The sequence below is a fragment of the Podarcis cretensis genome, assembly GCF_951804945.1.
Source record: "Podarcis cretensis genome assembly, chromosome: 4".
In the NCBI taxonomy this organism is placed as follows: domain Eukaryota; kingdom Metazoa; phylum Chordata; class Lepidosauria; order Squamata; family Lacertidae; genus Podarcis; species Podarcis cretensis.
This window is the reverse complement of record NC_137173.1, coordinates 41,743,571-41,770,726: the sequence shown is the minus strand read 5'-3', so window position 1 is coordinate 41,770,726 and position 27,156 is coordinate 41,743,571. Positions and strand designations below refer to the sequence as shown.

General features: G+C 40.6%; 1 protein-coding gene and 1 long non-coding RNA gene across 5 annotated transcripts in view; one reads left to right on the top strand and one right to left on the bottom strand.

Annotated features, from left to right (window-relative positions):
- Positions 1–27,156, bottom strand: part of LOC307215533 — a 43,693-nt gene that overhangs the window by 6,695 nt on the left and 9,842 nt on the right. For 2 of the 4 annotated variants that reach the window (XR_013838546.1, XR_013838548.1), the window contains exons 2-3: positions 3,475–3,582; positions 1,130–1,219 (exon numbers count right to left, since the gene is read on the bottom strand). This is a non-coding gene — a long non-coding RNA (uncharacterized lncRNA). The remainder of the gene's footprint in view (positions 1–1,129; positions 1,220–3,474; positions 3,583–27,156) is intronic. The other 2 variants (XR_013838547.1, XR_013838549.1) reach the window with 1 other exon arrangement.
- On the top strand, positions 386–27,156 carry RCSD1 (RCSD domain containing 1). The gene is made up of 6 exons (XM_079974841.1): positions 386–599; positions 17,967–18,071; positions 21,231–21,320; positions 22,746–22,817; positions 24,486–24,683; positions 26,152–27,156. The coding sequence occupies exons 1-6, from the start codon at positions 549–551 to the stop codon at positions 26,764–26,766; spliced, it is 1,131 nt and encodes a 376-aa protein (XP_079830967.1). The 5' UTR covers positions 386–548; the 3' UTR covers positions 26,767–27,156.

Sequence of the window (27,156 nt, the reverse complement as noted above, 5' to 3'; positions counted from 1 at the left end):
ATGGGATAAGTCTTGTTTCTCACCTATCTATTTATGACACGGTATATGCATTTTACCTTGTTACACCCACTCCCACAAAAACAAAAGCCTCCACTTTTGCTGGCCCACGCAGGGGCAGAATAAAATGATGAGATGCCAGGGCAAAAACCCTTCACCCTTCACCGGAAAAAGAAGCTGCAAGAAGAGGAAGGAGAAAATTGAGAAATAAGAGTGAGGATGAAGGAAATAAGCAGGGTGCATAGGCTGCTTTGCTGTCTTTTTCTCTCTTGCGTTCTCTGAGAAAGCCAGTATCTGTTTAGATTCATGTCTAAATTTAAACCCTGATCGCTTTGCCTCCCCCCCCTTCCCCCTCCCTTCCTCTCCCCCACCCAACTTCCCCGCCTTCCTGGTTCTCTAGTGCAGGCCACTTAGGACTCTGACAGTTTTTAAGCTGAGCTGGGGCTTGGATATTAAGCACTCCCAAGAAGTGTGTGTTCTTTTTTCGGCCTGTGGCAAGGCTTTGTACAGGCAGACCAGACAGACAGAGGGAAGCTCCAAAGAGGAAGGGGATGGGGGAACCAGTACTTCCCAAGAACATCCCACACCTGCACAACAGAGAGGTAAAAATATTCAACCTTTCTCCCTGTCTTAGTCTTTGGTTATCTCTGTGTTGTTTTGGAACTTGACTCAAGTAAATGTGGTTCAAGTTAAACAGCTCAAATGACTGAGCTGCTGCTCTTGTTGTTTTTGTAGCTTTTGGATGAAATGCATTTTTCATGTCCCTTTCCTGACAGAATGTGGGTTGATTTGATTTGGCTTCAGGAATCTGTTTGTGTCCAAGAGTGTGTGGAAGTTCATTCACTTCTGAGCCTGTCACTAAGGAATTAAAACTTTGCCTACTTTTCTTTAAATTGAAACTGGCACGACGTTCTTTGGGACAGAATGCAGAAATCCAGTTTTAAACTTTACAATATATACATAATCTGCTGCTAAGGCATAAGCTTATTTCTCTGCTTGGAATGTCATAGCTGTATGTTCTCAGAACTTACATTGTTGCTTAGAGCTCAGTTTCTTGTCACTCACTCATGGACCGAACGTAGGGTTCCATTTTTTATTTGTAGTAGAATTTCTCATGCCCTGTATCACTCACCACACACAAGCTGCAGAAATCCAACTGCTGAAGTTTTTCTTCCCATGGAAAATCTGTGGTGATTGAGTGCTTCACCTGTTTAAATTCTGTCTGACATACAAATATTAAAGGCTCAGGTGCCTTGCCAGAAAAAAAGCTGGCAAGTGAATTTCGTTTAATAAGATTTTAGGTGAGCTGGGCGGCATTTCTTTATTTTGTTTATGTATCTAGAAGTAGTAGGTTGATATCTGGGGGGGGGGGGGCAAAGTTGGCCAAATAATATGGAATCAGGTCAAATAATATGCAGGAAAATAGGTAAGACCACAGAATCTCAAAAAAAATATGGCTGGGGCTTAGATTGCTGCCAGAAAATGCAGTGCTTTTGCTCATATTTTTTATAAATATTCAAGATATAAAGAAGAACATGTTTACTCTTCAAGGCTTAATAGTGTTCAATGCATATGATAGATCCTCTTTTCTCCATTGCTTCTTGCATTCCACCATACTAGCTTAGCTTCGTCATTCTGATAACTTCAGCCAAATGTCAGGCTGCCCTGTTGATCTATTGCATAATAAATACACCTATGTTGCACAATGTCTGCATATCTAGCCTCAATGTTGCACTTTCCTTGCAAGGCTAACTCATTTTCCCTGCAATCAAATTGCAGCATTTTGTATCTTACTGTCACCAGAGCATTGATTGCTTTTATGACTGCTGCAGAATAAGGTTCTGTGTTTGTGATGCAATTAGCGATGAACAACCCATCCGTCTCCACAGCTACACCATTTTGTGATTTTATTTTATTAGTATTGAAAACTAATTTAAATCTCTACAAGCTGTGTGCTTCCTTCCATCTCCACTACAACCCCAGGATGAAAGCATGCATCCTACTAGGCTTGTTTTATTTTTTGTTTGGTAAAGTGGCTGACAGCAAGCCTTCTCCAGCATGCTTTTTATTTAGTTTGTTTATTTTATTTAAAGCCTTTTATTTAGTTTTTATTTTAGTTTATTTAGTTTATTTTATTTAAAGCCTTTTATTTAGTTTGTTTATTGGGCCTCTACAGATATCATTTTTATTGTGTATTCATGATTATTTGTGCTCATTATAGCATTAGGGTGGATATATGCAATTCTGTTTTCAGTGCTGTTTGGACCTGCAAAAGTTTTGGGGTGGACATATTGTTTCGTTTCCAGTCTGTGCATATCCCATAACGCCCTACTGAAATCCTGTAACTTTTTATGCTACAAATATTCTGGTGTTTAAAGAGTTTGTCCTGCTTTTGTTGCACTAAACTGCAGGAGAGCTACTTCAGAGACAGCAGTAACGTAACATTGGGGAAGTATTGCAGAACAACTAAGAAAAGTAAAAGGATGTGGTCAGTTCTGTATAAATCCACCACCAATGTCTTATTATTGCATCAATTACATGTTGAAGAATACACCTGCAAAAAAACCCATTCTAGTGGAACCCTTAATTTTCTGGAGGCATTCGACCCTCTGCTGGGCTAGAGTGCAAAATGTTTTTAAAAGAGGAAAGGGTGAAAGCAACATGGCTATCCTGTCCTCTGCCATCTAGTGTGTACAGACTGGATGTTGTTTACTATCTTTGAAAAAGGACTTGCAAAAGGCTAAGGTAAAGGTGGTGGCACATTTTGATGTTATCACATGGCACTGGTGTTTCCCCCCTCCCCTGACCTACTCCAGCTCCTGACATCATGTAAAAAGACATCTAATTCTTAAACTAGGATTCTCCATCAATATGATATAATGTCCTAAGGCAGTCTTATGGTTATCCAGATGTTATTGGACTCCAATTCCAATGATTCCTTACTATTTGTCATGGTGGTTGAGGCTGATGGGAGTTGGGAGTCCAACATCATCAGGAGGGCCACCTGCTTCCCAGCCTGCCCTAAAGGGAAAAGTTGGGAGTTCCCAACTCAGCCAGCCTGCCAAACAAATCATGATTACTCACTCACTCTTCCATTGTCTCTCGAGACAGACAGATGCCAACAACAACAAAATTAAGACTGAGTGTAACCTATCAGGATGAGCTGTTGTTTGAGAGAGGACGGTTGCACATCAAATCGGTTAAAAGCTTCAGGTTTGGCCCTTTTCGACACGTCTTTGCCAATGCTTTCCTTCATCATATGAAAATCTGCAAAGCCTCTCAAAAAGTAGTTCTTGTAGATTGGCTTCCCTGGAAGCAAACAGTTAATCAGTGTCATAAGCAATGAAATATTTTATAATGTCAAGTTTCTGAAGCCCATTTTTTAATTTTTTTTGTAATTTAGAGACTAGCAGAGGCAAATCGGATCACAAGTTATTAATTGCTGTATAGAGAGAATCACATGCAAAAAGTAGCTACCAGCTTATATCCGGAACAAACAGTGGTCACATCTAGGCCATCTGAATAGGAGAAGCATTCAACAGTGCCTTCCGCTGAACTGGAGGCAGGCAGGAGGGGGGTGTTCCTCTGGGGGGAGGGGAGAAGTGTAAAGAACTGAAGGTAAGTAATCAATTAGTTTGAGGAAATTGACATATGACCTAGTTTTAGAACTTTAATCTAAAACTGCCACCTCATGGTTTAAAGTAATTATATTTTTCTTATTTTGCTTCTATTGTTTTTGGGTTTTCCCCTGGGAGAAATTAGTTCCATTCCTTTCAAATGTTTCCTGTAATTATATAAAGTGCTCCTGGCACCTTCTACCTTTGATCATCTTAGTTTGCCAGCTCCAGTAATATGAACACTTGGCTTCCAGAGCTGTGTCTTAATAATAAATTAAATTATAGCCGTTTGCAGAATTGAAACTATAGAAGAAATGTTACATAAAAATATCAGCCCAATAAATCAAGTATTTCTATACTTGTGTGGCTGAAAAAACAGAGAATTTGGCTTCTCACACTTGCCTTTGGGGCTTACTTTTGTAGACATGTGTCTGACAAAAAAAATGAGAAGTCTCAAAGAAGTCAAATTTCAGAGGAGTGTTAAGATTTACAAGCTCCTTTCTCTCCTTAATCTCATTGTTAAAAGGCCAATAGTCTAAAGTAAGGGACACAGATCTGTAGTATTGGGCTGTGTGCTCATTGCCTTCTTAACACACAGCTAGCTCAGCCTTTCTCTCAGTTCAGAGATGGTTTTGGGGAAATGCACAATGAGATAAAAGATGGAGATGGCATGTGATGATGTGTATACACCAGTTCCCAAAGCAGTGGTGGCAGTGCATTGGATGCAGACTGGGAATGTGTACACAACCTTCTGGATACACACTATACCTTTAAAGTACATTTGAAGCAATTCTCCCCGCATCCCAGCCCAAAGGGTTGCATTACAATTCCCAGCAACACCTAACAAAGTACAGTGCCCATTATTCTTGTGGGAGAGGGGCTTCCAATGTGCCCAGAGTTTTGTGGTGTGACCTTGAAATAAACTAAGTTGTGTAAGCAACATCTGACAAAAGTGGTCAGAAAAGCTGTTGGCCTATATAACCTTGCCAGGTGCAATGGTAAAAATAGTTCCTCTTTGCAGAGCAGGCATAATGCATAGAAGCAACAGGAAACAGACACTTTCGCTTCTCCTTGTGCCAGCCACTTTAATTTAGCTTTCATTCAACTCCCAACTATTTTGAAGCTAGCTTGATTAGAGATGCTTACACACTCTACATTAACTGGGTTTCCCAGAATCAACATTTTGAGCAAGCCAGAAAATATAAGTGTGCAGATGGAGTTGAAATGTTTCCCACTTATCAGCTTATGGAAGCAAGATAATTGATGTCCCTTTGCCTTAAACATATGTTTTTTTAAAAATAAATAAAAAATAGAATTTGCATATTCGGTCAGGCTGATGGTCTATCTGGTCCATCACCCATTCATTGTATCTGGGTCTGCTTGAATTACATATTACCCCACTTAACTTTATATGTGATAAGATCAGGATCAGACGTGGGGCCTGTATTTTCAACTATCAGTCCATAAGGCCCATCACTTGCATGAGGAGTTATCACAAAAGCAGGATGGAGCCGCATATACGTAGTCATCATCCCTATTCCTCCCAGTATCTGCCGCTTTGAACCTTTCATCTTATCCTATAACCCTTCTGTATTTCTGCACTTCATTTTCTCGGTATCAGTTTTTCCATTTCACTGTGTGCCTTACTTCCCTTATCTTTAGTGGAAGAAGAAAACAGAACAGGCCCAACACAGATCTATGGGAGCATGAAAAGCGGCCATTAATCCTTACATCTTAATTTGCTAACTCTTAACAAACTGCTAGTCAGTGAAAGACCATTCCCTTCTTCCTGTGCCAGGCTATTTTTAAGAACACTTTGCCATGGGATTTGTAATTGTAATGCACCATACAAGATTTCTGAAGGACTAGAAATACAATATGTAAGGTAAAGGTAAAGGGACCCCTGACCATTAGGTCCAGTCGTGGCCGACTCTGGGGTTGCGGCGCTCATCTCGCTTTACTGGCCGAGGGAGCCAGCGTACAGCTTCCGGGTCATGTGGCCAGCATGACTAAGCCGCTTCTGGCGAACCGGAGCTGCACACAGAAACGCCGTTTACCTTCCCGCTGGAGCGGTACCTATTTATCTACTTGCACTTTGACGTGATTTTGAACTGCTAGGTTGGCAGGAGCAGGGACTGAGCAACAGGAGCTCACCCCGTCACGGGGATTCGAACCGCCGACTTTCTGATCGGCAAGTCCTAGGCTCTGTGGTTTATTATACAATTATATTATACAATTACAATTTGTAATTGTAATGCACCATACAAGATTTCTGAAGGACTAGAAATACAATATGTATCTGATCAGTATTATCTACATATTAGATTAGTGCCTTCAAACAATTCTGGTGGATTATCCTGGCATATTTTGTTTTTTACAAAAGCGTTATACGTTCTTCCTAAATGCGGTGTGGCCATTTATTCTATTCTTCACTACAGTCCTTTTGCTCATATAGAGAGGAAAAGTTCATGGATTGTTATTTTTTTGGGAGAATATCTGAAATTTTAAAAGGACTACTATCATCCCAGTATACTGGTATAGGCACATTTCAGTGATATTCCATAATTAAGAATCACTTTCCATAGTGACTCGATTCAGACAACCCTCAAAACCATGGTTTGGAGGGTGGTGGGTGAGCTGCTTCTTTGTGGCAAATTAGAACTATAGGAGTTTATCTAATCTATTCCTGTTACACACAAACAAATGGGAAATAGAAGAAAAAGGCATGTGAGCCCAAGGTTCACTGTACTTTGATCACATTATGACAATCTTGTTTTTACATCTGAATGCAAATATTATTCTTGCCAAAAAACTATAAAGTGTAAAAGTGGCAAATTGTTTTTTTGAAAATACACGCATCATAATCTACTCTTCAGAGATCTAAGACTGGCTGTGACTGTCTGCTGAGTGTGCCACACATGCACTGGCTGCCCTGGGTTAGTGTGAGAAAACAGCCTTAATAGTACTAAGGTCTTTCGCATGCAAGCCATTCAATGCTGGCCAATATGTCATTTAACTATTTTCTCTAGACCTTTTCCTACAGGCATATTATGTTGTATCTTCCTCAGATTTATTACTTTAAAAGAATAGCTCAAGTGTTAATACTTTTTGTAAAGAAAAGTCATTCACACTACACCACCACCTGTCTCACCTACTTTTGTTGTACCACGGCTAATCTCAATGCAAAAATGCATTTCCCAGCTGCTAAGGCCTTTTCAATTTGTGATCAACAGGGGTCCGATAATATTGATCATTTGAAGGGTTTTCATCCTGCTCTTTGGTTGAAAAGGGCTCCCACAGCAGCTTACAATGATCCGTACTAAGACACTGGTTGTCCTTACAACACGGAAGGAAAATAGATTGGGGGAAGGAGGAGGAAAAAAACAGATTCAGGTAGTAGTTTTTTGTTTCCAAGTTGCAGCTAGGATGGAAACGTTTCAAGGAGAGGAAGAGACCGCTGTTGCTGGTCTCTCAGCTGAGGTGATAGAATAGTCCCGCTTCCTCTTAGCAGCCTGATGGAATGGGGAGGGGCCATAGCTGAGTGGGAGAGCACATGCTTCACATGCACAACATCACAGAATCATAGAATTGTAGAGTTGAAAGGGACCCCAAGGGTCATCCAGTCCAGGCCCCAGCAGTGCAGGAGTCCCAGATTCATTCCCAGGCATCTCCAGTTAAAATGGGTAAGTTCTGAAGTGCAGGAGATCATCATAATAGTTCTTATATCCATGACCTCAAGGAGAATTGAAAAATTAAGGCACAAGTGTTGATCCATTATTATAAACATACAAAGTACATGTTTGGAAATGGCACTAAGTAAGAGTCTGAGAATACAGTACTGTTTGCACTAAAGCTGTTACTTGAAAATCATTTCTATTGTTTGGGTGATTCTGCTTTCCCTTCCCTCATTAACTAGTCTCATGGGCTGAGGAAGGGGTGGAGGTAGTGGTGATCAGCCAAAGGCTTGCATATTGAGATCATGGGAGAGAAGCTGCTTCAGAAGAAGGGAAGTAATGGCTTTTAACATATAACTGTAAACAAATCTACCTTGCTGTTCGGGTTCTTCCCAGAATGAGAGACACATGACTTCACAGCTGACGTACCAGAGATCAACAAAGAGTGGCATGGGGGAGGGGGGTTGGTCTACACATCAAAGGAGTCCACCGGAAAATCATATGTTCATATTATATGAGTTTTACACACTTATGACCATAATGTGTAGCCTTGTTTTCCATTTCCTAGTTCCTCATCATGTGGATCACTGCCAGCCAGTGTGTAGGCGAGGTCTTACTTATCCATATGATAGCTGAGAGTTTATAATTTTCTGGTTTAGAAGATAAAAGTTTTAAAACCTTCGTTCACCAAACAAATGTGCAATGTTTACCAAAATGAACTTTGCATTTTTTGGAGACACAGAAAAAAAATGATTAAACTTTCAGAGATGGGGTTGTTGTGCTTCTAACTGGATTAGCCCACTCTTGTTTTTTGGGTTGTTTATTAGTACTCTCTTCACTTTGGCACAACCGTCTCTGAGCTTTAAACATTCTGTAATAAGGACAGGCTTGTGAATACTTCAGAGAATAAAGGATACCCTGGTCCAGACAAGTTGAGGCCCAGTGTTTACAACAGCTGTTGCCAGCTGTGGAAGGAAGGAAGGAAGCCAGTGATGCTATTTGTCCTGTGGAGTAAAAACTGAGACAGTTCCAAGACTTGGCTATTTCTAACTTTGTATATTTGCACACACCCTCTTAGGAGGACCACTGCTTGCTATTGTGTTCTCTTCAGGGAGGGTCGCCACTTATTCCAGAACAAAATGGTCACTTTGCAGTACAGCTGCTGTACCTTAAAATAATCCACATTGCTCAGAAGTAAGTGCTACTGAGTTCAATGGGTATGCATAGAATTGGAGTCTGAGACTGGTTTCCTGTGTGATCTTAGATCTTTGCATATTTCACCTTATGACACAATTTTAATAACAAATCCTTACGTTCAGTTTTTCATAAGCTACTATAAACCAAGTGAAGAGTTTTTTGCAGCCTGAGGGCTACATTCCCTCATGGGCAACTTTTTGGAGGGTATATATCTTAGGCCAGAGGCAAAAATGGGTAGAGCAGCAGATGCCTTTATATTCAAGCCATGCAAAACTCAGAGGTTTCTACACACCCACCCACCCATCCATCCATCCATCCATCCATCCAGGGGATGGATTATTCAAGGACACATTCCAACCCGGCAAAAGCACTCAAGGAGGTAGAGCAGGGCCAGTGAGGGGCAAGAATCCTGAGGGCCAGATAGGCCTGAAAGGCCATTTTTTGCCCCTGCACCTGAGGTTCCCCACTCATATTATTAATCATGGAAAATGTCCAGTGTTAGTCATACTTGGAGAAGGATAACTGAAACCAGTAGGCATACTTTGAGTGTTTCTTAGCTGGAGATCACCCAGTATGCTTTCCCTCACAGCTGTGTTAGTACTTTCATTAGTAAGCTTAATGGCCTTGGCCTGGAGGTTATTCTGAAGGGTGGTATAGAACCCTTTTAAATAAATAATAAAGGATGATACCTTTCCTTCCAGACTATTGTGGCACTGTCAATTAAATGCCCTGCTTCTATTGCCCCCTTTGATTCCTTCTTCCATTATTTGGATTCACATTTTTCTGGCCTGATTTATTCACAACATTTTACACCTTTTCTCTGTACACAATTTGCTGATCATGTATAGTTTGGGGTACGGAGAACTTCTTGTTTAGATCAGGATGTTATTGTTATGAAAGGACATTGTGGTTATATGCCATTAGTTACATAAGAAACCTACAATTTACAAAATGCACTCTGCCTCAGTCTAGAAAATCAAGCTGTACATGTGACAGAGAAACAAAACGTGCAATGTACAATGTTATTTACATATCTGCTGCCTTGCTGCCACTCAAAAATAACTACGTGCCAGCTACTACAGCTTTTAAATAATAAAAAGCTATCCATTCAAAATAACTATTTAGTTCATATGCTGGGAGGGGGGACTCATCTCAAAGGCTCAAAGAGGTTCTTGGGGCCATGTTTCTCAAAATGTTACTTTGGGTACATTCACACTGGAGTCGAATGTGGATCTGAAGCCACTTGTCTCTTCCTTTTTTTGCGCAGTGTCCACATGATATAGGCCACAGCCTGCCTGCCCCCACTGCTGCTTTCAGATTTTCCCAATCTGCGGATAATCCAGTAAGACGGGAAAATTCAATATAAAAGTTATGTTACCTAACAATGGATGTACTGACGCGCATTGTATATATGGTTTTTCTTGTTTCACTGGGTATCACCTTTTGTCACACCACCTACTTCCATTTTGTTTCCATCAGCCCAAAGGAAAGGCTGCAACCTGCCTCTTTTTACCAGGTTCTTGCTGAAGGCACATTCCCAGTATTTTTTATTTTTAAAGCAGCTATTTTACAGAGAACTGTTTTTGTGCATAACTTGCACTTAAGCTTAAAATTGCCTGCAGGAGGTGGGAGAGGGGGGTTATTGTTTTGTTGGTTTTCTTTTAATTTTTTACTTGTGTTTTTATCTTTTATTTTATTCTGTAAACTGTCCTGAGATCTTGTGATGAAGGGCAGTATATAATTTTAATAAATGATAATAATAATAAATGATAATAAAGAAAGGCAAAGAGGAGGAAAGGAAGCAGCAGCATTTCATGCGAGCAACACCAAATCCTTGCCTGGGTTGGATTTTCTTTTTTTAAACTGCTCTTTTGTGTAAATCTGGTATATAAAAAAACCATGTATTTTTTTAAAAAACAAAACACACACACGTAAACAAATACCTGCATGCATGCCCACAACAGACCTCAGGTTTCCCTCCTTGGAGTGACACATACATTAAAAAATTATTTTACTATTTAATATTAACAAAATGGTTTTAAAAGGAGTGAAAGAAAATGTGGGGCCTGAAGTAAATGATACAGAAGTATTAAAAATGAAGATGATTAGTGGTTGCACATTTCACAGGTGACCCCCCCCCCCAAATCTGATACTCTCAATGGTGCGTTTGCACTACACCAACCTCACTCCCACTAGGGCAACCAGAGGTCCTCTGAAACCGTAGGTCAGGTGAATGTTGTGCCTCACTGCCCACTACTGCTTACTTCACTGTGGTGAACTGAAGCCTTTTATATTGACAAAACAAGAGGGCATACTCAGGATATCTCAATAGTTAATGCATAGCTGGTACTGAGCATGCACTTTTGCTTTAAAGCGGCTAAATCAACCCAAGGATAATTTAATCCAGCATTCTTTACTTTGAATCCTAGCAACCAGCAGGCACTAGGTGGTCCACCAGGAATTGGCCAGAGATCCTCTGGTGAACCACAGCCTACCTTCAGTTCGCCTTGTTATATGATACAAGATTAAAGGGATTCCTAAGGGAAGAACAGTGATACAAGTAGGGAAGCATTTTGTTCTGGCAGAAGACAAACGTTTGAGAATCTGCTGGGAACAGGTGCAGTGAAATCCTATACATGTCTACTCAGAGCTAAGCTCCATTAAATGCAATGGGACTTACTCCCCAGTAAGTGTGCACGGAATTGCAACCTTAATTTTAGTATCCAGGAAGATCCTAAACCAAGCTAATCAGGAATTGAGCCTTAGTGATTTCAACTGGATTTACTTCCAAGTATGTTTGTTTAAAATTTCACTCTTAATGCAAATTTGGACTTAATTAATTGTAAACAAGGCCATTTCTTTCTACTTCCCCTCAGGCATGCAATATCTCCTCCTCTTTGTAAAATGGAGCAAGCCATGCCCATTTACCTCGCAAAGTTGCTATGTACACATAAAGTATTATTATTAAAAACATTTCTAGTCCATCTTTCTGTCTCAAAATGAGGCACCCAAGTTACTCACAAAAATACAAAATAAAAGTAGTGCACATGTTCTGAGTCATATTTCTGATTAAAGGGATTTATGTTTCCATGTTGGGTTACGCAAATGAATTCTGCCAACTTCACTAATCTGCACAGACAGTATTTAAAGAGAAGGGGCCACTTGCTCTTTGCATACCACAGAAAGAAGAAAAGCATAACAACTTACTGTAAATCCAGACTCAAAAAACTAAACATCAGCTAAAAACTCCTACTGGGTAACTGTGCATAACTGTGCTATATAAGGCTCTTCTTGGCTCTTGTGTGTTTCAGTGGTATTAGTCTGCACGGCATAACGCTTTCCCTCAGACAACAGTTTTAGCAATTCTGAATACAGTACAGTACAGTATTTCCTGCAACTTTATTAAAGTTTGCCTTTGACAACTTCAGGTATTAATTTCAGACAAAACATCTCCATTAACATTGATATATCTACATTTGAATATTTTTATGCACTTGTTTAGTTCTATGATTATTGATTATCGTTCTTAACTATTGGCATTATTCTTGGTGGTCCTGGCAAAGTAAGTTTTGTTCCTTGAAAGAACTTTAAAGAGTTGTAGGAAAATATTGAGAACCCGCGTCTTAATTAGGGTAATAATATTTACGTCTTTCCCAGAACTGCCACCATCTTGAATTCTGTCCACCACTGTCAAATAATTAGTTACTCACTTTTACAATTATTAAATATGACATGAGTTAGAGAATTATCGAGTAGGAAACTGTCATTACAATTAATACTAATATTTGCTAGGGGATGGACTGCTTTAAAAGATTCCACCCTTCCCTCCTCCCCAGTGGTAAATTCTGAAATACAAGAGCACATCATGTCAGACCCTATAGTCACAGTCCAACAAAAATCCAAAAATATAGGCAACTGTGTTTATCTGTTATTATACACACCTACACCAAGGAACAGCAGTATATAACATACTGCTGTAAGTTTATCAGGATCAGTGTGACTGCAATCCTGTGCAGTTTCCTGGGAGCAAGCACCAATGAACTTAGTGGTACTTACTTTTAACAGCAAGGGTTCAACTTGTAAAACACATGGAAGTTTTAACAAAAGAACTTCAGCCATCTGAAAAGCAACCTTGAGTTTATAGAAAGGGTTGCACTGGGAGCCTGAGTATATTAGCTTTGATTATTTGCAGCTACTTTTTTTATTAAACACCAACAGAGGCTTAACTGCAGAGGATGCAAGAAAAATTGCACAATTTCCTCTTTACAAAGGAGTGTATCAGATTGCCAAATGTCATGACATACGGAGAGGGGGAAATAAAACTAAAGCCGGCTGTAGAAAAAGGATGTTCACGCAGAGATCAGTGTAGTTGGTAAGAATGGAGCGATTTGTTTACTCAACTCTTAATATGTGCTATTTCTTGTGCAGGGGCCCCTGCTTGCTCCTGTGTGTTCCCAATCAGAATAGTCATTGTGGAATTTCCTTCTAGGGTCGTATCTACAGACCAACATGAGTCTAGCCACTTCCTGAGTAACTTCTGCCTTGGCTGAGCCCATGAAGAGAGTTAACAATCTCAATAGAGGCTCTCTTGATTCACTCTCTTTTTGAGCAAGTATTCTTTCTGTCCAGTGTTTTTTTTTCTGGGGGGGACGCATACCCCTAAACATTCTGTGAATCTTTGTACTTTTGTCCATTTACTGTAGTTATTTTTCCTGATTTGAACTATAAAATGGTGATTTTCTTGAGTCAAAATGAGAGTACCCCTAAACAGTATTTTTTTTGGGGGGGGGATCACTGTTTCTGCTTATTTGTTTTCTGTTTCTTCACCAACTTTCTTTACTGGCTTCTTCTTTAAGTTACTAGAACACTTGCCTCCACTTAACAATTGAAGCAATATATTTATGGTAAAATAACACAAATTAAATGCTTGCCATTTGAGACCGTTTTCACATGTGACATGCAATTTAACCATTGCTTATGAGTCTCTCACTACATATATATTACAAATGACAGACCATAGTTAATATGTAAAGAGAAAGAGGCATTTGAAATACGAATGAGCTTTCTGACCAGTGTAAGTTTTTCTGTTTAAATTGCAATCCAGCGCATAACTAACTGCAGGTCCCAGGATTCCTTATGGAAAGTCATCTGCTTAAAATGCATGGTGTGTAAATTGCCTCAGTTGAAACAAGTACCATATACTCTGTGTGTGTGTGTATCTCAATATCATAGGGTCCCAGGAATCTTGAGCGTTGCTGCTTCCTTTTTGCATCCATGACTGTTACTGGTGTTTACTTTTCAGTCCCCTCCCTGGTCTTTGTATGTACTTGAACTGGCAGTGGCAGGATCTTACTCTGTTGGTTGTCTTTTTTGTTCTTTGTTACCATATATGATTATGTATATCTTCTCTTTAAAATAATCCAGCAATGCTCAATAGATTCCTGGGACCCTAGCTGGCTAATGCTGTCCACAGACAATTAAAGGACATGAAAGGAACCAAGTTGCTTCAAAAATATCAGGTTTGGCCTGGTCTGTAGCTAACCAGATGTCTGTTAACTTTTCAGAATGTGCAATATACCATATATGACCATAAACTGTGGTCCTTCTTCAAGCTATCTGTAGTCTTGGCCCTTGTTCTTCCAATGTTTAAATACCTCTCAACTATTTTAAGAATTGTAAAGCATAAACAGCAGTATCAATCTTCTTGTTCCTTCACTGTTTGTAAATGAGACTGCTTATTCTAGAAGGAAGGAAAAGTTAAAGAGAAGAGAAAAACTTAAGTTTTGATAAAGCTAGCCTCAGGGTCATTCCACTATCTTGTGGGAACAAGGCCCACTTCCTCTGAGTGTCTTTCCCTGACACTCACAGATGCAGCTGGATGAATTTTTTTCCCATTGCAACTCTTTTTTTTTCTTTTTTTTACTAAGAGGGATTATGATAATAAGCTATCCTTTGCAAATATTGTCACTGTTACTGTGTTTAAGATACTGGCTGTTGAGAGCTGTGTGACTCTGTTTTTCCAGCTCTTAATATCCGGCATATTTTTGTAAATATAGTCGTTTCAGCCTGATGTGTATGATACCCACATGGTACATATCAGATGTACAAAACACATATTTATTATTATTAAAGACATATTAGACTAAAATTAAAGAAACACAAATTTTAGGTAGGAACCATATACAAATTAGACTATTTTCTGTTTCTTACAATGTCCACAAGAGTCTCATCTGTGAAAACAAAGTTGTGTAGTAGGTGTATTATATGTGCTTAAACTGTATGCAGATGTGACCTGATAGTCTACCTTGGTATGAGGCTGCTGTAACTGTCCACAATATTAATAATTAAAACTCCAGTTTTTAAGCAGTTCATTGTGGAGAAAATGTTCTGCTTCTTGATCATTCTAGATACCCCTTCCTGTACCTCACCAATTCATTGGTATATTTTTAGAGATGGAGCAACCAGAGCTGCATACAGCATGGCACAAGTGTAGATTGATATACAGTGGTACCTCGGGTTAAGTACTTAATTCATTCCGGAAGTCCGTTCTTAACCTGAAACTGTTCTTAACCTGAAGCACCACTTTAGCTAATGGGGCCGGAGCACGATTTCTGTTCTCATCCTGAAGCAAAGTTCTTAACCCGAGGTACTATTTCTGGGTTAGCGGTGTCTGTAACCTGAAGCATATGTAACCTGAAGAGTATGTAACCCGAGGTACCACTGTAATGGTATTATTTTCATTTCTGAATATTCATTTTAGCATTGGTGCAACACATGGAGCTAACATTTTCAGTGATTCAGAATCATTTTTCCTGAGTGGTTATAGTCAATTTAGATTATTCTTTCTCCTCTCTTTTTTTGTACCGAGATATATCAGTCTGCACTCACTTATGTTTAATCTCATTTGCCATTTTGTTGGCAGTCATTCAATATGTAGAGATCTGTTGAGTTCTTCTCAGTCTGCTTGGGATGTAATCTTCCTGTGAATAATTTGGTGTCATTTGGAAACTTGACTACTTTGCTATTCATCCCAATTGCTGATCAAGCTTTCTATTTACTTATCCTGGTAGTGAAAACTGTCAGTTTATTCCTCCTCTCTGCTTCTTGCTTTCGTGCAAATTACTAGTTGATATAATATATAGATCTGCACACTTGTGGATATCCTCCAACAATTCTAGGTGGTTAGGGATGCAATACTTCCATGAGCAAAAATCATATTGCTTCTTCCTTTGTGACGTGATGTGATGTGATGGGCTGCAGAGTTAGGTGGAATCCTATCTTCCACTGCAGTTCTGAGGGTAAGTAGGGGGATAGTTTCTTGGGGACATCCACTGACTTGACTGGGAATGTTTATGCCACCTCTTTTGCACGTGTAGTGTTCTGCTGGCAATGTTGCAGGACAGATTTGTGGGTTGGCACAAGATTCCAATGAAGTCCCACTCCTTCCCTGCTGCATCTCTGCTCCATCTGATTGTGCTGTCAACTTTGCACTAGTCTAATTCCACCCATCTCAACCCTTTAGTGTAATGCTCTGCTGTTGTTGGGGACTTTAAATAGTTATCCAATGATCATCAGACAGAGAACTCATAGATATGGTTGTGATTCTCAGAAAGAGGGCAAATGTGAGGTCAAATATTAATACTACAGAGATATAGAGACCCAACCTGGAACAATCTCAAGATTGTTAAAATGAAGTAGCAGCTGGGAATGGACAAATCTGTGAGTTTCAGTTTCTCATTTTTCCAGTTTTAAGTTCCAGATCAGTTGGTGATTTAATTTTTTTAATCTTCATAAAAATTCATCGGCATTTTAGTCCTAATTTAGCCAAACCTACATATGTTTATAAATAATTTTGCCTATTGTACACATTTTTGCAAAATTATTTCCCCTAATATGATACATTTTAATGCTATTTTCAGTAATGTGTGCATATGCACACTTTACCCTAGTATATGCATTTCTGTTTTAAAGGTTTTCCTTTAATTGTGATATTTGGGAGCATAATCTGAGCATCTGCAGCTGCCAGTCCTGCAGGCCACGGTCCATAGCTAGTTTGCTCTTGTCTAATCTTAGAATGGTATGCTAGCTGCCTCCTGTGAATTGAAGGACAAACCTCTTTCTCACACATAGGGAACAATATGGGCGGAAATAGAAGTTATGAGGGAAACAGAGAGTTCCCAGCTCTTGCAGGAAAGAATTGGAGGGTAAGGGGGTGGGAGTTGTTTAACCTTTCTACTGCCTGCCAATTCTCTCCTGCCAATAACTCTCCCCCTCAAGCAGTTTTAAAGAGTGCTTGAATTACAGGAGATCCAGAGTGGGCCTGGTGGTCCCTTTTCTTTTTGTACTGCACCACTTAGCTATTGTTCTTAGAATACCTCAAGGGGCTCTTAATATGGGTCAAATTGTGGTGGGGGGGGGTTTCCCTTCCCCCAGTTTGAGCATTTTCTCCCTATATGGACTCCAGAACTATAAAGGAGTTCTGCCAGTAAGAATGGCCTGGGCTAGGTAGTGTTTAAAGGAGGGAAATACCAAACAGGGCAGGGGCTTAAGTTTCCCATCCTCTCCCACAAACCAATTTCTTGCAACTATGCCTTGCCCCTCCCCCTGGCCCAGTCACCTGCCCCAAACATTACCTTTATTCAAACTCCCTCACCCTGTATAAAAACAGAAAAGGGAGGAAGCCACTCTGAAAATGAATATGGAACACCCCCCCACACACACACAAAAGAAGATTTCCAACATTTCAAGAGAATAAGTCAAATCAACATGCTGAATAATAGACAAAGGTTGACATGCCCTGTTAAGTTATACTCAGAGTAGATCGACAGAAAGCAATGGATGTAAGTCAGGGGTCGGCAACCTAAGGCCCATGGGCCACAATTGGCCCATGGGGGTCGTTTAACCGGCCCATGAGCCCCCCCAACCGAGCCGCCTGCTCAGCAAGTCCCCGTGCGCTGTGCTAAACCGGCGCAGCGCAGTGCAGGGACTCGCTTCTGCGGTGCCGGAAATCGTGTCTGCACAGAAGCTGGAAATTGCGGGTGCGCACTCTCAAGTGCACCCGCGATCTGGCCCATGGAGGAATCTCTGCTGGAGTGAACTGGCCCAGGCGAAGTAAATCTTGCTGACCCCTAATGTAAGTCTATTGATTTCAATACATGGGCGTAGCCAGGATTTATTTTTCAGGGGCAGACTTGGGGGCAGAACTGAATTATCTGCAACACAATTGGTCAGTTAGTTAAGTATTTTTATTTATTGACTTGATTTAGGGGGGACAGCTGCCCCTGCACTCCCCTGGCTACACCCATGTTTCAATAGGTCTAGTCTGAGTATAGCTTAGTTGGCTATCACTCAAAGACTTCCTGACAGAGCTGGAAGTGACTGCCCCTGTTACTTTATAATAATTGTTTTTAGCTTCAGAATCTCCACTGATTGCCATATTTTTCATACAGTGACAAGCTTTTTGTTTCTCGTCTTTTTTCAGGACAAGCCATCAGGAACCAATATGGTGGAAGAGAAGTCCACAACTCCCTCGGTGGCAAAGCTGGCAGGAAAATTCCAAGATCAGTCATCTCTGTCTGCAAAGGAGGTTAGGTACAATTATCATTGTTATGTGGATTTCTATAGCTGCCCACAACAAACGTTCTCTGGGTGGCTTACTGCAAAAAAAATATATTAAAACACAATAATAATGAAACCTAACAATAAACAATAACACTTCCTGTTATAGAGGCAGTATTAAAATAGTTTGAAACTCAACCACAAAGGAAAGGGAAATTGAGCGATAGGCTATCTGGAGAACTGATGTTTCACTCTCAAATGCAGCAGGAACCAGAGACCATCAGCGAAGGCGGCGAGCTGTTCATCTGGTCCTCCTCCACAGCTGCTGGAATTCCTCTTCCTCTTGAGGAAGCTGGCATTTTCATACCTTTGGCTGGCCTAGGGAAGCCTGACCAACCCCAACCCCTGCTGAATGACTGAGAGTCTGCCTAGGCTCAATCTACCTGGGGAGTGGGGGCTACATACCGTATTTTTTGCTCTATAAGACTCACCTTTTCCCTCCTAAAAAGTAAGGGGAAATGTGTGTGCATCTTATGGAGCGAATGCAGGCTGCACAGCTATCCCAGAAGCCAGAACAGCAAGAGGGATTGCTGCTTTCACTGCGCAGCGATCCCGCTTGCTGTTCTGGCTTCTGAGATTCAGAATATATTTTTTCTTGTTTTCCCCCCCAAAAAACTAGGTGCGTCTTGTGGTCTGGTGCGTCTTATCGAGCAAAAAATACGGTAATTACCTGGTCTGGCGAAGTCTCCCCTTTGGGGGGGAGCAACTTTGGGGGGAGGCAAGGGCTGCCCACGTAACATGATTTTTTCTGGGAAAGGCCTTGCCCTAGTTGTTTAAAATATTTTAAATTGTTTTAAACTACTGTACTCTACTTTTAAACTTGTGTGTTTTAAAATTTGAGGGGGTGTGGCTGTTTTTTTTAAATTAAGGGATGTAAGAAGTGCCTGGGAAGAGAGGAGCTGGGGAGAGCAGGGGGCACCCCAATCACAGTGGGAAAGGGGAGGTATGGTGTTAGTGACTGTGCCATGTGCCATGTGCCAGGTCTCCCTCCAACCAGAAGAATTATGGTAGCCCTATCAGCCACCCCTCGGGTCTGTGGCTGCTGCTATAAAGTTTTTAATGGCTCAGGACTGCAATGCCTCAAGGACCACCTCTACCCATATGAACTGACCCAGATCCTGCAATCATCATCTGAAGCCCTTCTTCATCTGCCCCCTCCATGAGATGCCCAGAGGGTGGCACCTCATTTGTGGAATGCTCTCCCCAGAGAGGCTCACCTGGCACCTTCATATCTTTAGGCACCTGGGGAAATGTTTTTCTATAACCAAGCCCTTGGCTGATAAAATATTCTATAGACTTTGCAATGTGTTTGTGGGAGGGGGACTATTGATTTGTTTTAGTTGTGTTAAGTACCAGTATTTTGTGTTCCCATTTTGTACTTTATATTGTGAACCACCCTGTGATCTTTGGATGAAGGGCAATATACAAATTTAATAATAATGTAAATCATGTGTGCTTATGCTTTATTAATCACAGAAATGCATTTATTTATTTTGCATTACTATTCTAGTTTTGCTGTTGGATGAAATGGTCTGCAACTAGATTTTCTTTTGTGCCAACTGCTGCTGGCACTAAACTGTACAAAATTAATGAAATCTTCAGTTTCAGAAAACAACAGTGCAAGAAGAGAGGGTGTGTGTTTGCATGCAAAAAATGCCTTAACTTGAGTTGGGATTTTTAGAATTTTCCTAACACTTTTCCACAATAAATTTGCATTTTTATTTATTTTTACTAATTTGTCTTAATTCTTTCTTCAGAGTAGCAAATCCATTGCTATGGTGCCTGTTTTGTATTATCATTAGTAGCAGCATTATTTAATATATATAGCGCTGAATGCCAAAATAGGCTTCTAAGCTGTTTACAAGTATAAAAACCAATAATTAAAGTGTTAAAATATAAACAACCATAATTAAAATGCACCAGGAAGCAATCCTATTAAATCATTTCAAAAACTTGTAATTAAAATATGCAACAAAACAATCCCATTAAAACAACACAGCAAAGAGATCAAAGAAATGTTTGTGTTAAATAGGTGTGTCTTCAAAAGCCAGTGGAGTGCCAGTACAGATAGGACCTCTAAAACTTCAGCAAGAAGTGCATTCCATAACACCAGTGACACCAGTAAAAAAAAAAGCCTTATCAACACAGACACACATCTCTAATTGTTTGTAAATCTTCCATTTTCATCATTATTTTGTAAGCTAAGCACCCCCTCTCCTACATGGGAGCGCACACAAGCTATGGTTTATTTTTAAGGATGCATATGCAAGCAGTAACACATTTACCCACTTTGTATCAATGATGTATTAATAGGATACTGCACAATTTTTACCAGATCAGGGCTTGTAGCAGTAGCAGTATTGTGCATATGTTAAAATGCAATTAGAGCATGCATCATAAAGGGCTCCAAGGTGCTGATAATCAGGAACCACTGTAGTATATTTCCTTAATATATTTTCATTCAGTTTACAGCTGCAAGAACTGCAAATACCATTTTCATAGGCACTTGCAAAATTGCCCCCGAGTCTCACCCCCTTGTTCCTTCTTACTTTTACAAGTTCTTGCAACTAGTCTGATAGTACTTGTGAATATAACTTTGCACTTTAAATCTTGCTTGGTGAAAGTCAGTTATGAAAAAGCTTTCAAATGTAACAAGCTAGTGAACGAGCTAGTGAACTCGGAAAACAATTTATTCTCCTTACTTTGCCTTGAGACACAGTGCAGGCATGTGGAGAGAGTTGTGTCACTTGTTATCAGTGATGTTATAGACACTATGCAATAGGTGACTGTGACACTTTCTGCCCAGCATAGAGTAGTGTAGTGATTTTGTTGAGTGGAGAAAGCATTGCATATTTCTAACAAGAAACAAAAGGAAACAGAAATCATGATTATACTCTTTTTGTCCAGAACAGAAAAGACAGGTGAGTCTAGCAAAAAAATGATTGTTGTTGGCCTCCATCTGTCTTGAGAGACATTAGTGGAGTTCTGCTAAATAGGCAGTAACATCTCAAGAGCTTTCCCCAACCATCTGCTCTTAGGTCCTTTCCCGATATAAAGATTGCATTTTTCCATTTGATTTTCCTTCCTTCCTCTTCTGTCAACTGATAAGCTGCTCCTCTATTTTTAGATACCAGTCACTAAACCAACCCGTAGAAAACCACCATGCTCCCTTCCTCTCCACACAAACAAGGCAGAGCTTGGCCAGAATGGTGAGCTAGTAAGTATCAGTGTTTTGAAGAAGTTATTGTTTCCTTTCCTTTTGTAAGCAGTGTCAGTCTCTCTAAAGATGTAATGGTCCAGAGGTTAGTATGATGGGTGGGCTGGCTGACTAAATGAGTATCAGGTTGATGTTGTTATGCTACACATTTCCTATGTCACTTTAAATCCCAATGCCATCCTTCAATGCTGACAGAGTAGGGAAAGTCAGTCTTATTACAGGTCAAACAACGGTGCACAGACACAATTGGTGCTCTCCTTCTACCACTGAGACATGATTCCATCCACACGAACCAATGATACTGCTGAGCCATGGCACAGCTGCATACATTCACTACTACTAGAAGAAAGATACCTTTCAGGCTAGCCTATGGGTGCCCTACCTCATTAAGGTTAAGGCTAGTGTTGCTGTGTAGCATACGGGAAAGAGCAGCTCTTTCTACCTGGACAGTATGAGATGTCAGCTTTGCTTGGATCATATACAACTAGAATAAGCATCAGTCTGTTTGGAGAATCTGAACTGGTTTTCTAGCTGAGGATCTAGAACAGGCTTCTCCAAACCAGTGCCCTCCATAGGTTTTCCCATCTGCACCAGCCAGCACAGCCATGCTTGTTGGGGCTGGTGTAGGTTGTCATCCAAAATATCTGGAAGGCACAAAGATGGGGAAGGCTAATCTAAAAGGATAAAGGAACACAGAAGCCACATATACGGTATCCATGAACAACCCAGGTGTTCCAGAAGAAGATGGGTGTACATGTACACATGGTTCAATGTTATATTATTTATTATATTTAATTGTCACTACAAAAAATGTCTTACAATACAAAATTTAAAATACATCAGAATGTTTTTTGTTTGTTTGTTTTTTAAATGCAAAACTAGTAGAATATCCAGTCATCAAGTGCATGCCATGAGGCCTGGCCTGCACCCTCTAAGTTAGCCTGCTGCCATCAAGTGCAGTCAGGAATGGCTGTCCTGTCACCAGTATGGAAGTAAAAAAAAAAAAAATATCCAGACTGCTTGTCTTCTGGATATGAAATGGAGGGGCAGAAGCACCCTGCCTTCACCTCAGGCAGCAAAAATACCTTGGGCTGCCCTAAGGTGGAAACAGCAGCAATAGACCCTAAGGGGCCCAAGGCATCTGTGTTTGCCCAGCATGCTAAGGCCAGGCCGTCTTTTCCCCTAAAACTGTTGGGGAACCCACCTTTTGCCCACCTTGAGGTTCCCACATGCATGCTGAAGTTTCCCTCTTATTTCTCAGGAGCCCAGTTGTGGCCACTGTTGACTTATAAGGTAAATTCATTATCAGAAGGATTGTAACGACAGCTCATTTTGTTCCTTTTCCACCTTTCTCCATCCCTTATGCACAGCCTTAATGTATAGCAAACTGCCTATTTGCAGCAATCTTTTTTTTTTCTTCTACAGAAGCCATCTCCAAATGCTTCACTACCTCTAAAGGTTAAGGTAAAAAGCTCTCCCCTAATTGAAAAGCTACAGGTAAGATCTGATTACATACGCATTACAAGTTAGGATGCAGTCCTATACTCCAAGGGAAGCTAGCTCCTCAGCTCCTCCAAGTAAATATTTCTGGGCCCCCAAAACACCTCACTGATTTTGTTAGTCACAGCAGAAAGAAAAAATGTTAAAAAAATTACCACCCAGCCCAGTACCTTAATAGGATGTAAATCATCCCCTAACTTGTCATGGGATCAATAATTTGATGAATGAGGTGGGGCCCTCACCTTGGTTGATCAGCATACATCAGCTGCAGAGGGGGGCTGTGTGTGTTATGTATACATGTGAGAGTGTGGGGTAGCCATCTCCACCATTAGCATGTGACCCTCAGAGGATTGGCTAAGGGTGAATGTGGCTTTGGGGACAAAAAGGGTTAGTCATCTTTGCTATACATGTATTCCCCTTTTTATCACTTTCCATGTGCTTTTAAAATTGCAATGGTAATTGCTTCTGTCAGTAATGCTTGCTTGATGCTAGTGTGGCTAATTGTTAAAGATGAGACCGTCTGTTTTTGTCCCAGCTCATGCTATTGGTATTGTGAACTTGGCCCTAGTAATCCACTACAAAAGCATTCCAGGATCCCAAGCAATATGAGCTTCCTCATATCACTGCCCTGCTAATGACACCAGGTTTTTCAGCTACGCTGGTCACCTTAACAGCTGCATTATCTGGGGATTCAGACATGAACAACATCACAACCACATGCTTTTCTCCTGTGGTATTTTTGGTAGTCATCCGGACTGGAAGTGAGAAAAATTTCACAACACTGGAAGCTTAGGAGCATTCTCTTGATGTAGATGGATAGAGAGATTTAAATCTAATATTATTATGGCTTTGTTCACAAGCTCTCCCGTGCCAAGCCACTGAAGATATATTCTCTTGGCTGAGGGGCTGGAAAATCCTTCAGGTTTTCACTGACACAAGAATAGTCTTTGGCTCCAGCTATTTGGGAAGGGAAACTATCCTGTCATATCTTCTCTTCTCCAGATAATTTGTTAATAATGTCACTGCTAGATACATTTGCTGTTTAAACAAATGTTTTAAGAGCAAGGGCTCCCCCTATGGTCATATTAAACAATAGTAATTTCCAAATGGTGGGCAGTAGGTCATTCTGGAAGCTTGGGGGTGGGGCGGGTAGAGAACCTCTGATCCTGCAGATGTTGTTGGACTACAACTCCCATCATCCCTGACTATTGGCTATGCTGGTGGGGATTGATGAAGGCCATAGGCTCCATACCTCACATGAAAAAGCAAACAGGATTCCGAGAGGTACTTCTGTATACAGCGCAAGTTGGACCATAAGGACGAATGGAGCACTGTGTCAGCTGCTTCCTCCTGAGTTTCAGTGTAGCCTCTGTAGAACTCAGCAGGGAGAGGAAGGGGGGCTGGCCTTGCCTGCTGGTTGCTCTGGCTCCATCTACCATTGATCTCTCTGCCTTCCAACCCACCAGTGCCAATGGGAACTTGCCACCACCAAATGCATGTGTCCAGTGACAGCGATTGGTGTGGCATTGAGACCTGGGTTCTGAGTTAAGACAAACAATTGAGAACATGTGTGTTAGTATATTAATCTGTTAACTGTACTTCACATCCAGAACAAACGTTTGGTAATAGGTGGGGTGAGGCACAACTGTTTTCTTTTCTTTGCAGGCCAATCTGGCATTTGCTCCAGCTGCCCTGATGCCAGGAGCTTCTCCGAAAAGCCCTGGCCTAAAAGTAATGGTTTCTCCATTTAACAGCCCTCCATCCACTCCTGTCAGCCCAAAGTCTCAATCAAGTGAAGCTGATGAGACACCAGTTAGTTTTGATAAGCCACCAGAGGGCACTCATCTTCAATTTTATAACAAGGTATGGTATATGTGTGCTGGTCTTTCACAATGCAGGAGAGGACTTGTTAGGAAAGAGGAGAGAGAGAGAGAGAGAGAGAGAGAGAGAGAGAGAGAGAGATAATATGGTTTTTTGTATTGGAGAAAGGATCTGGAGATCAGAGGCACCCATGTTTCCTCCTGCCCTGCCCTGCCTTGCCTCTCTGTTGCTGCACAGCTGGACATGATATACAGATATGTTTTTATTTCTGAATAGCATTTTGCGCACACACAAAAACCAGTAAATTGTAAAACATGTTTGGGGTTTATTTGTTTGTTTTTTAATGTCCATTTTGCCTACTGTGAAAGATGCTTGAAATGTTTGCTTTGGTGGAAGTTTAATTCTTGCACAATGCCATGGACAAAATATTTTTTAAAGGCACACTGGTAAATAAACATATGCACACATGCAGTAAAGGACATGTTTATGGAACATTTGGAGGGTTGGGAAGTAGTAATTGAGTGGAAGTGATAAAATACACAGCACAATCACCACTATTTATTTATTTAATATGCTGCCCTTCACCCGAAGATCACAAGGTGGTTTACAGAATAAAAATGCAAAAGGAAAACACAAAATAGGTTAGTGTAGATTGGAAACACTGAGATAGTTTTTGGAGGCAAACAATCTTGTGTAAAATAAAGCACATAAAATCAACCCAAATATGCATTACTGTGAGCACCATCTTAATCAAGACCTCCTTACTTCTGTCTGGTTTCCCTGATATTCCTTTCTTGTGCTTCCTCTCTTCCCTGATCTCCAAACAGCCACTTTTGATTTGATCTGCTTGAAAGCTGACCTTGCCTGTTCATCTTGTGCATGCTTGCTTTTGAGGACCTGATCCCAAAGTCATAAGCTATTGGCCATGAAGTTCAGTCTTGCCCAAACTACCAGTATCCCAGATATTGCAGTGCAGCATCAAGTACTCCTGGACCATTCACTGGTGCCACTGAACATGTGAAATCGTTATTTCTTTCACTTAGTCTGGGATCAAAAATGAATAAATAAAAAGCTTTCCATAGAAATTGATTTCTTACTCATAAGCAGGAAGAGAATGAGTCAGGACTCTTCAGCCTAAATTCTTGGTTTTCAGATTTGAACACAATCTCATGTTATGGTAGAATCCCTAAAGTTGGCATGGACCAGAGAATCATATTTGTCATCCATGCATGCTATGTTGCCCATCTGTGTAACAACACAACAGTCATATACACACAAAGGTGGGCACAGAAAATAATCTATTAACCTCTTCTCCCCTTTTGTGATAAGGGGCAACCATCTGTTCTCTCTCATGAAAATGAAGGTGATGCCAAATGCTATTGATGTAAAGGAGAAATAGTACAGTATATGACTAAGAGTCTAAACATGTAAACATCCATGTTGGGTGTTTTGTTGACTTTGCAGCATTGATCTCCTTTATGGTTTTCAGTCACAACTTTATCCATTTCAGGTACGCACACGGGGATCAATAAAACGCAGACCACCCTCTAGAAGATTTCGAAAGTCTCAATCAGAATATGGAGATGACCTAGATATAGGGGTGACAATTTCATCTCAGGAGAATGGTGTTGAGGAGGAGAATTGTGTATTTATGGACAAGAAAAAGGCAACAAAGTCACTCTCTCCCCCTGTGGATGGTCTAGATCACCATGAGAAACAAAAAGAGATAGCATCTGATGAAAAAACCCCACCAGGACTAGTGTCCAGAAGAACAGAAAGCAAAGAGACAGAAGCAGGAGCAGAAGAAACGGTGTTATGCAAAGACAGCAAAGAAGAGAAGCCACATCAGAATGTTTCAAGGGGAAGTTCATGTGAGAACATCAAAGACGACAAAGAGAAGAATCCAGGTCATGACAATGCAGAGGATACAAAAATAAAATCACAGAAGAGTACTTTGAGTGATAGGGAAGATGGTATTGCTTCTGACCAGGAAATAAAAGATAAAGGAGAGAGGGTGGCTCAATTAAGAGAGAGTGAGGACACACAGCTGATATCAGACAAACAAGACACTGCAACTCCAGAGCTTGCAGGAGACACAGAAACCTGTACAAGCTCCAGAGTGTGATAGTAGTAAAATCATTGGGCACACAGTAAATGGGAAACCAAGGTTATGGAGGGATTCCCACTACAGTACTGTACTTTCTTATGAATGAGCAAAAGCTCTTCCTTAAAGGAAAACCCCAAAGATATCAGTGTTATCCTTTTCCTTTGACAGTTTTTAGGCTATTTACTGCAGCAAATCTGGTCATCTGTGATGGAGGATAGCCTGATACAGACAATTAACATTCTAGGCTTTTCAAGCTGGTGGCACACCAAGAAGAATGATTGCGCAGAGAATTATTGTATGTTGACTTAAGGAATGCAACAATTACTGGGGCTTATTAAGCATTTTTCATATAGAAAGAACTATCATGCATATTAGTTACGTTTTCTGATTAAAGTGGACATTTCCAAA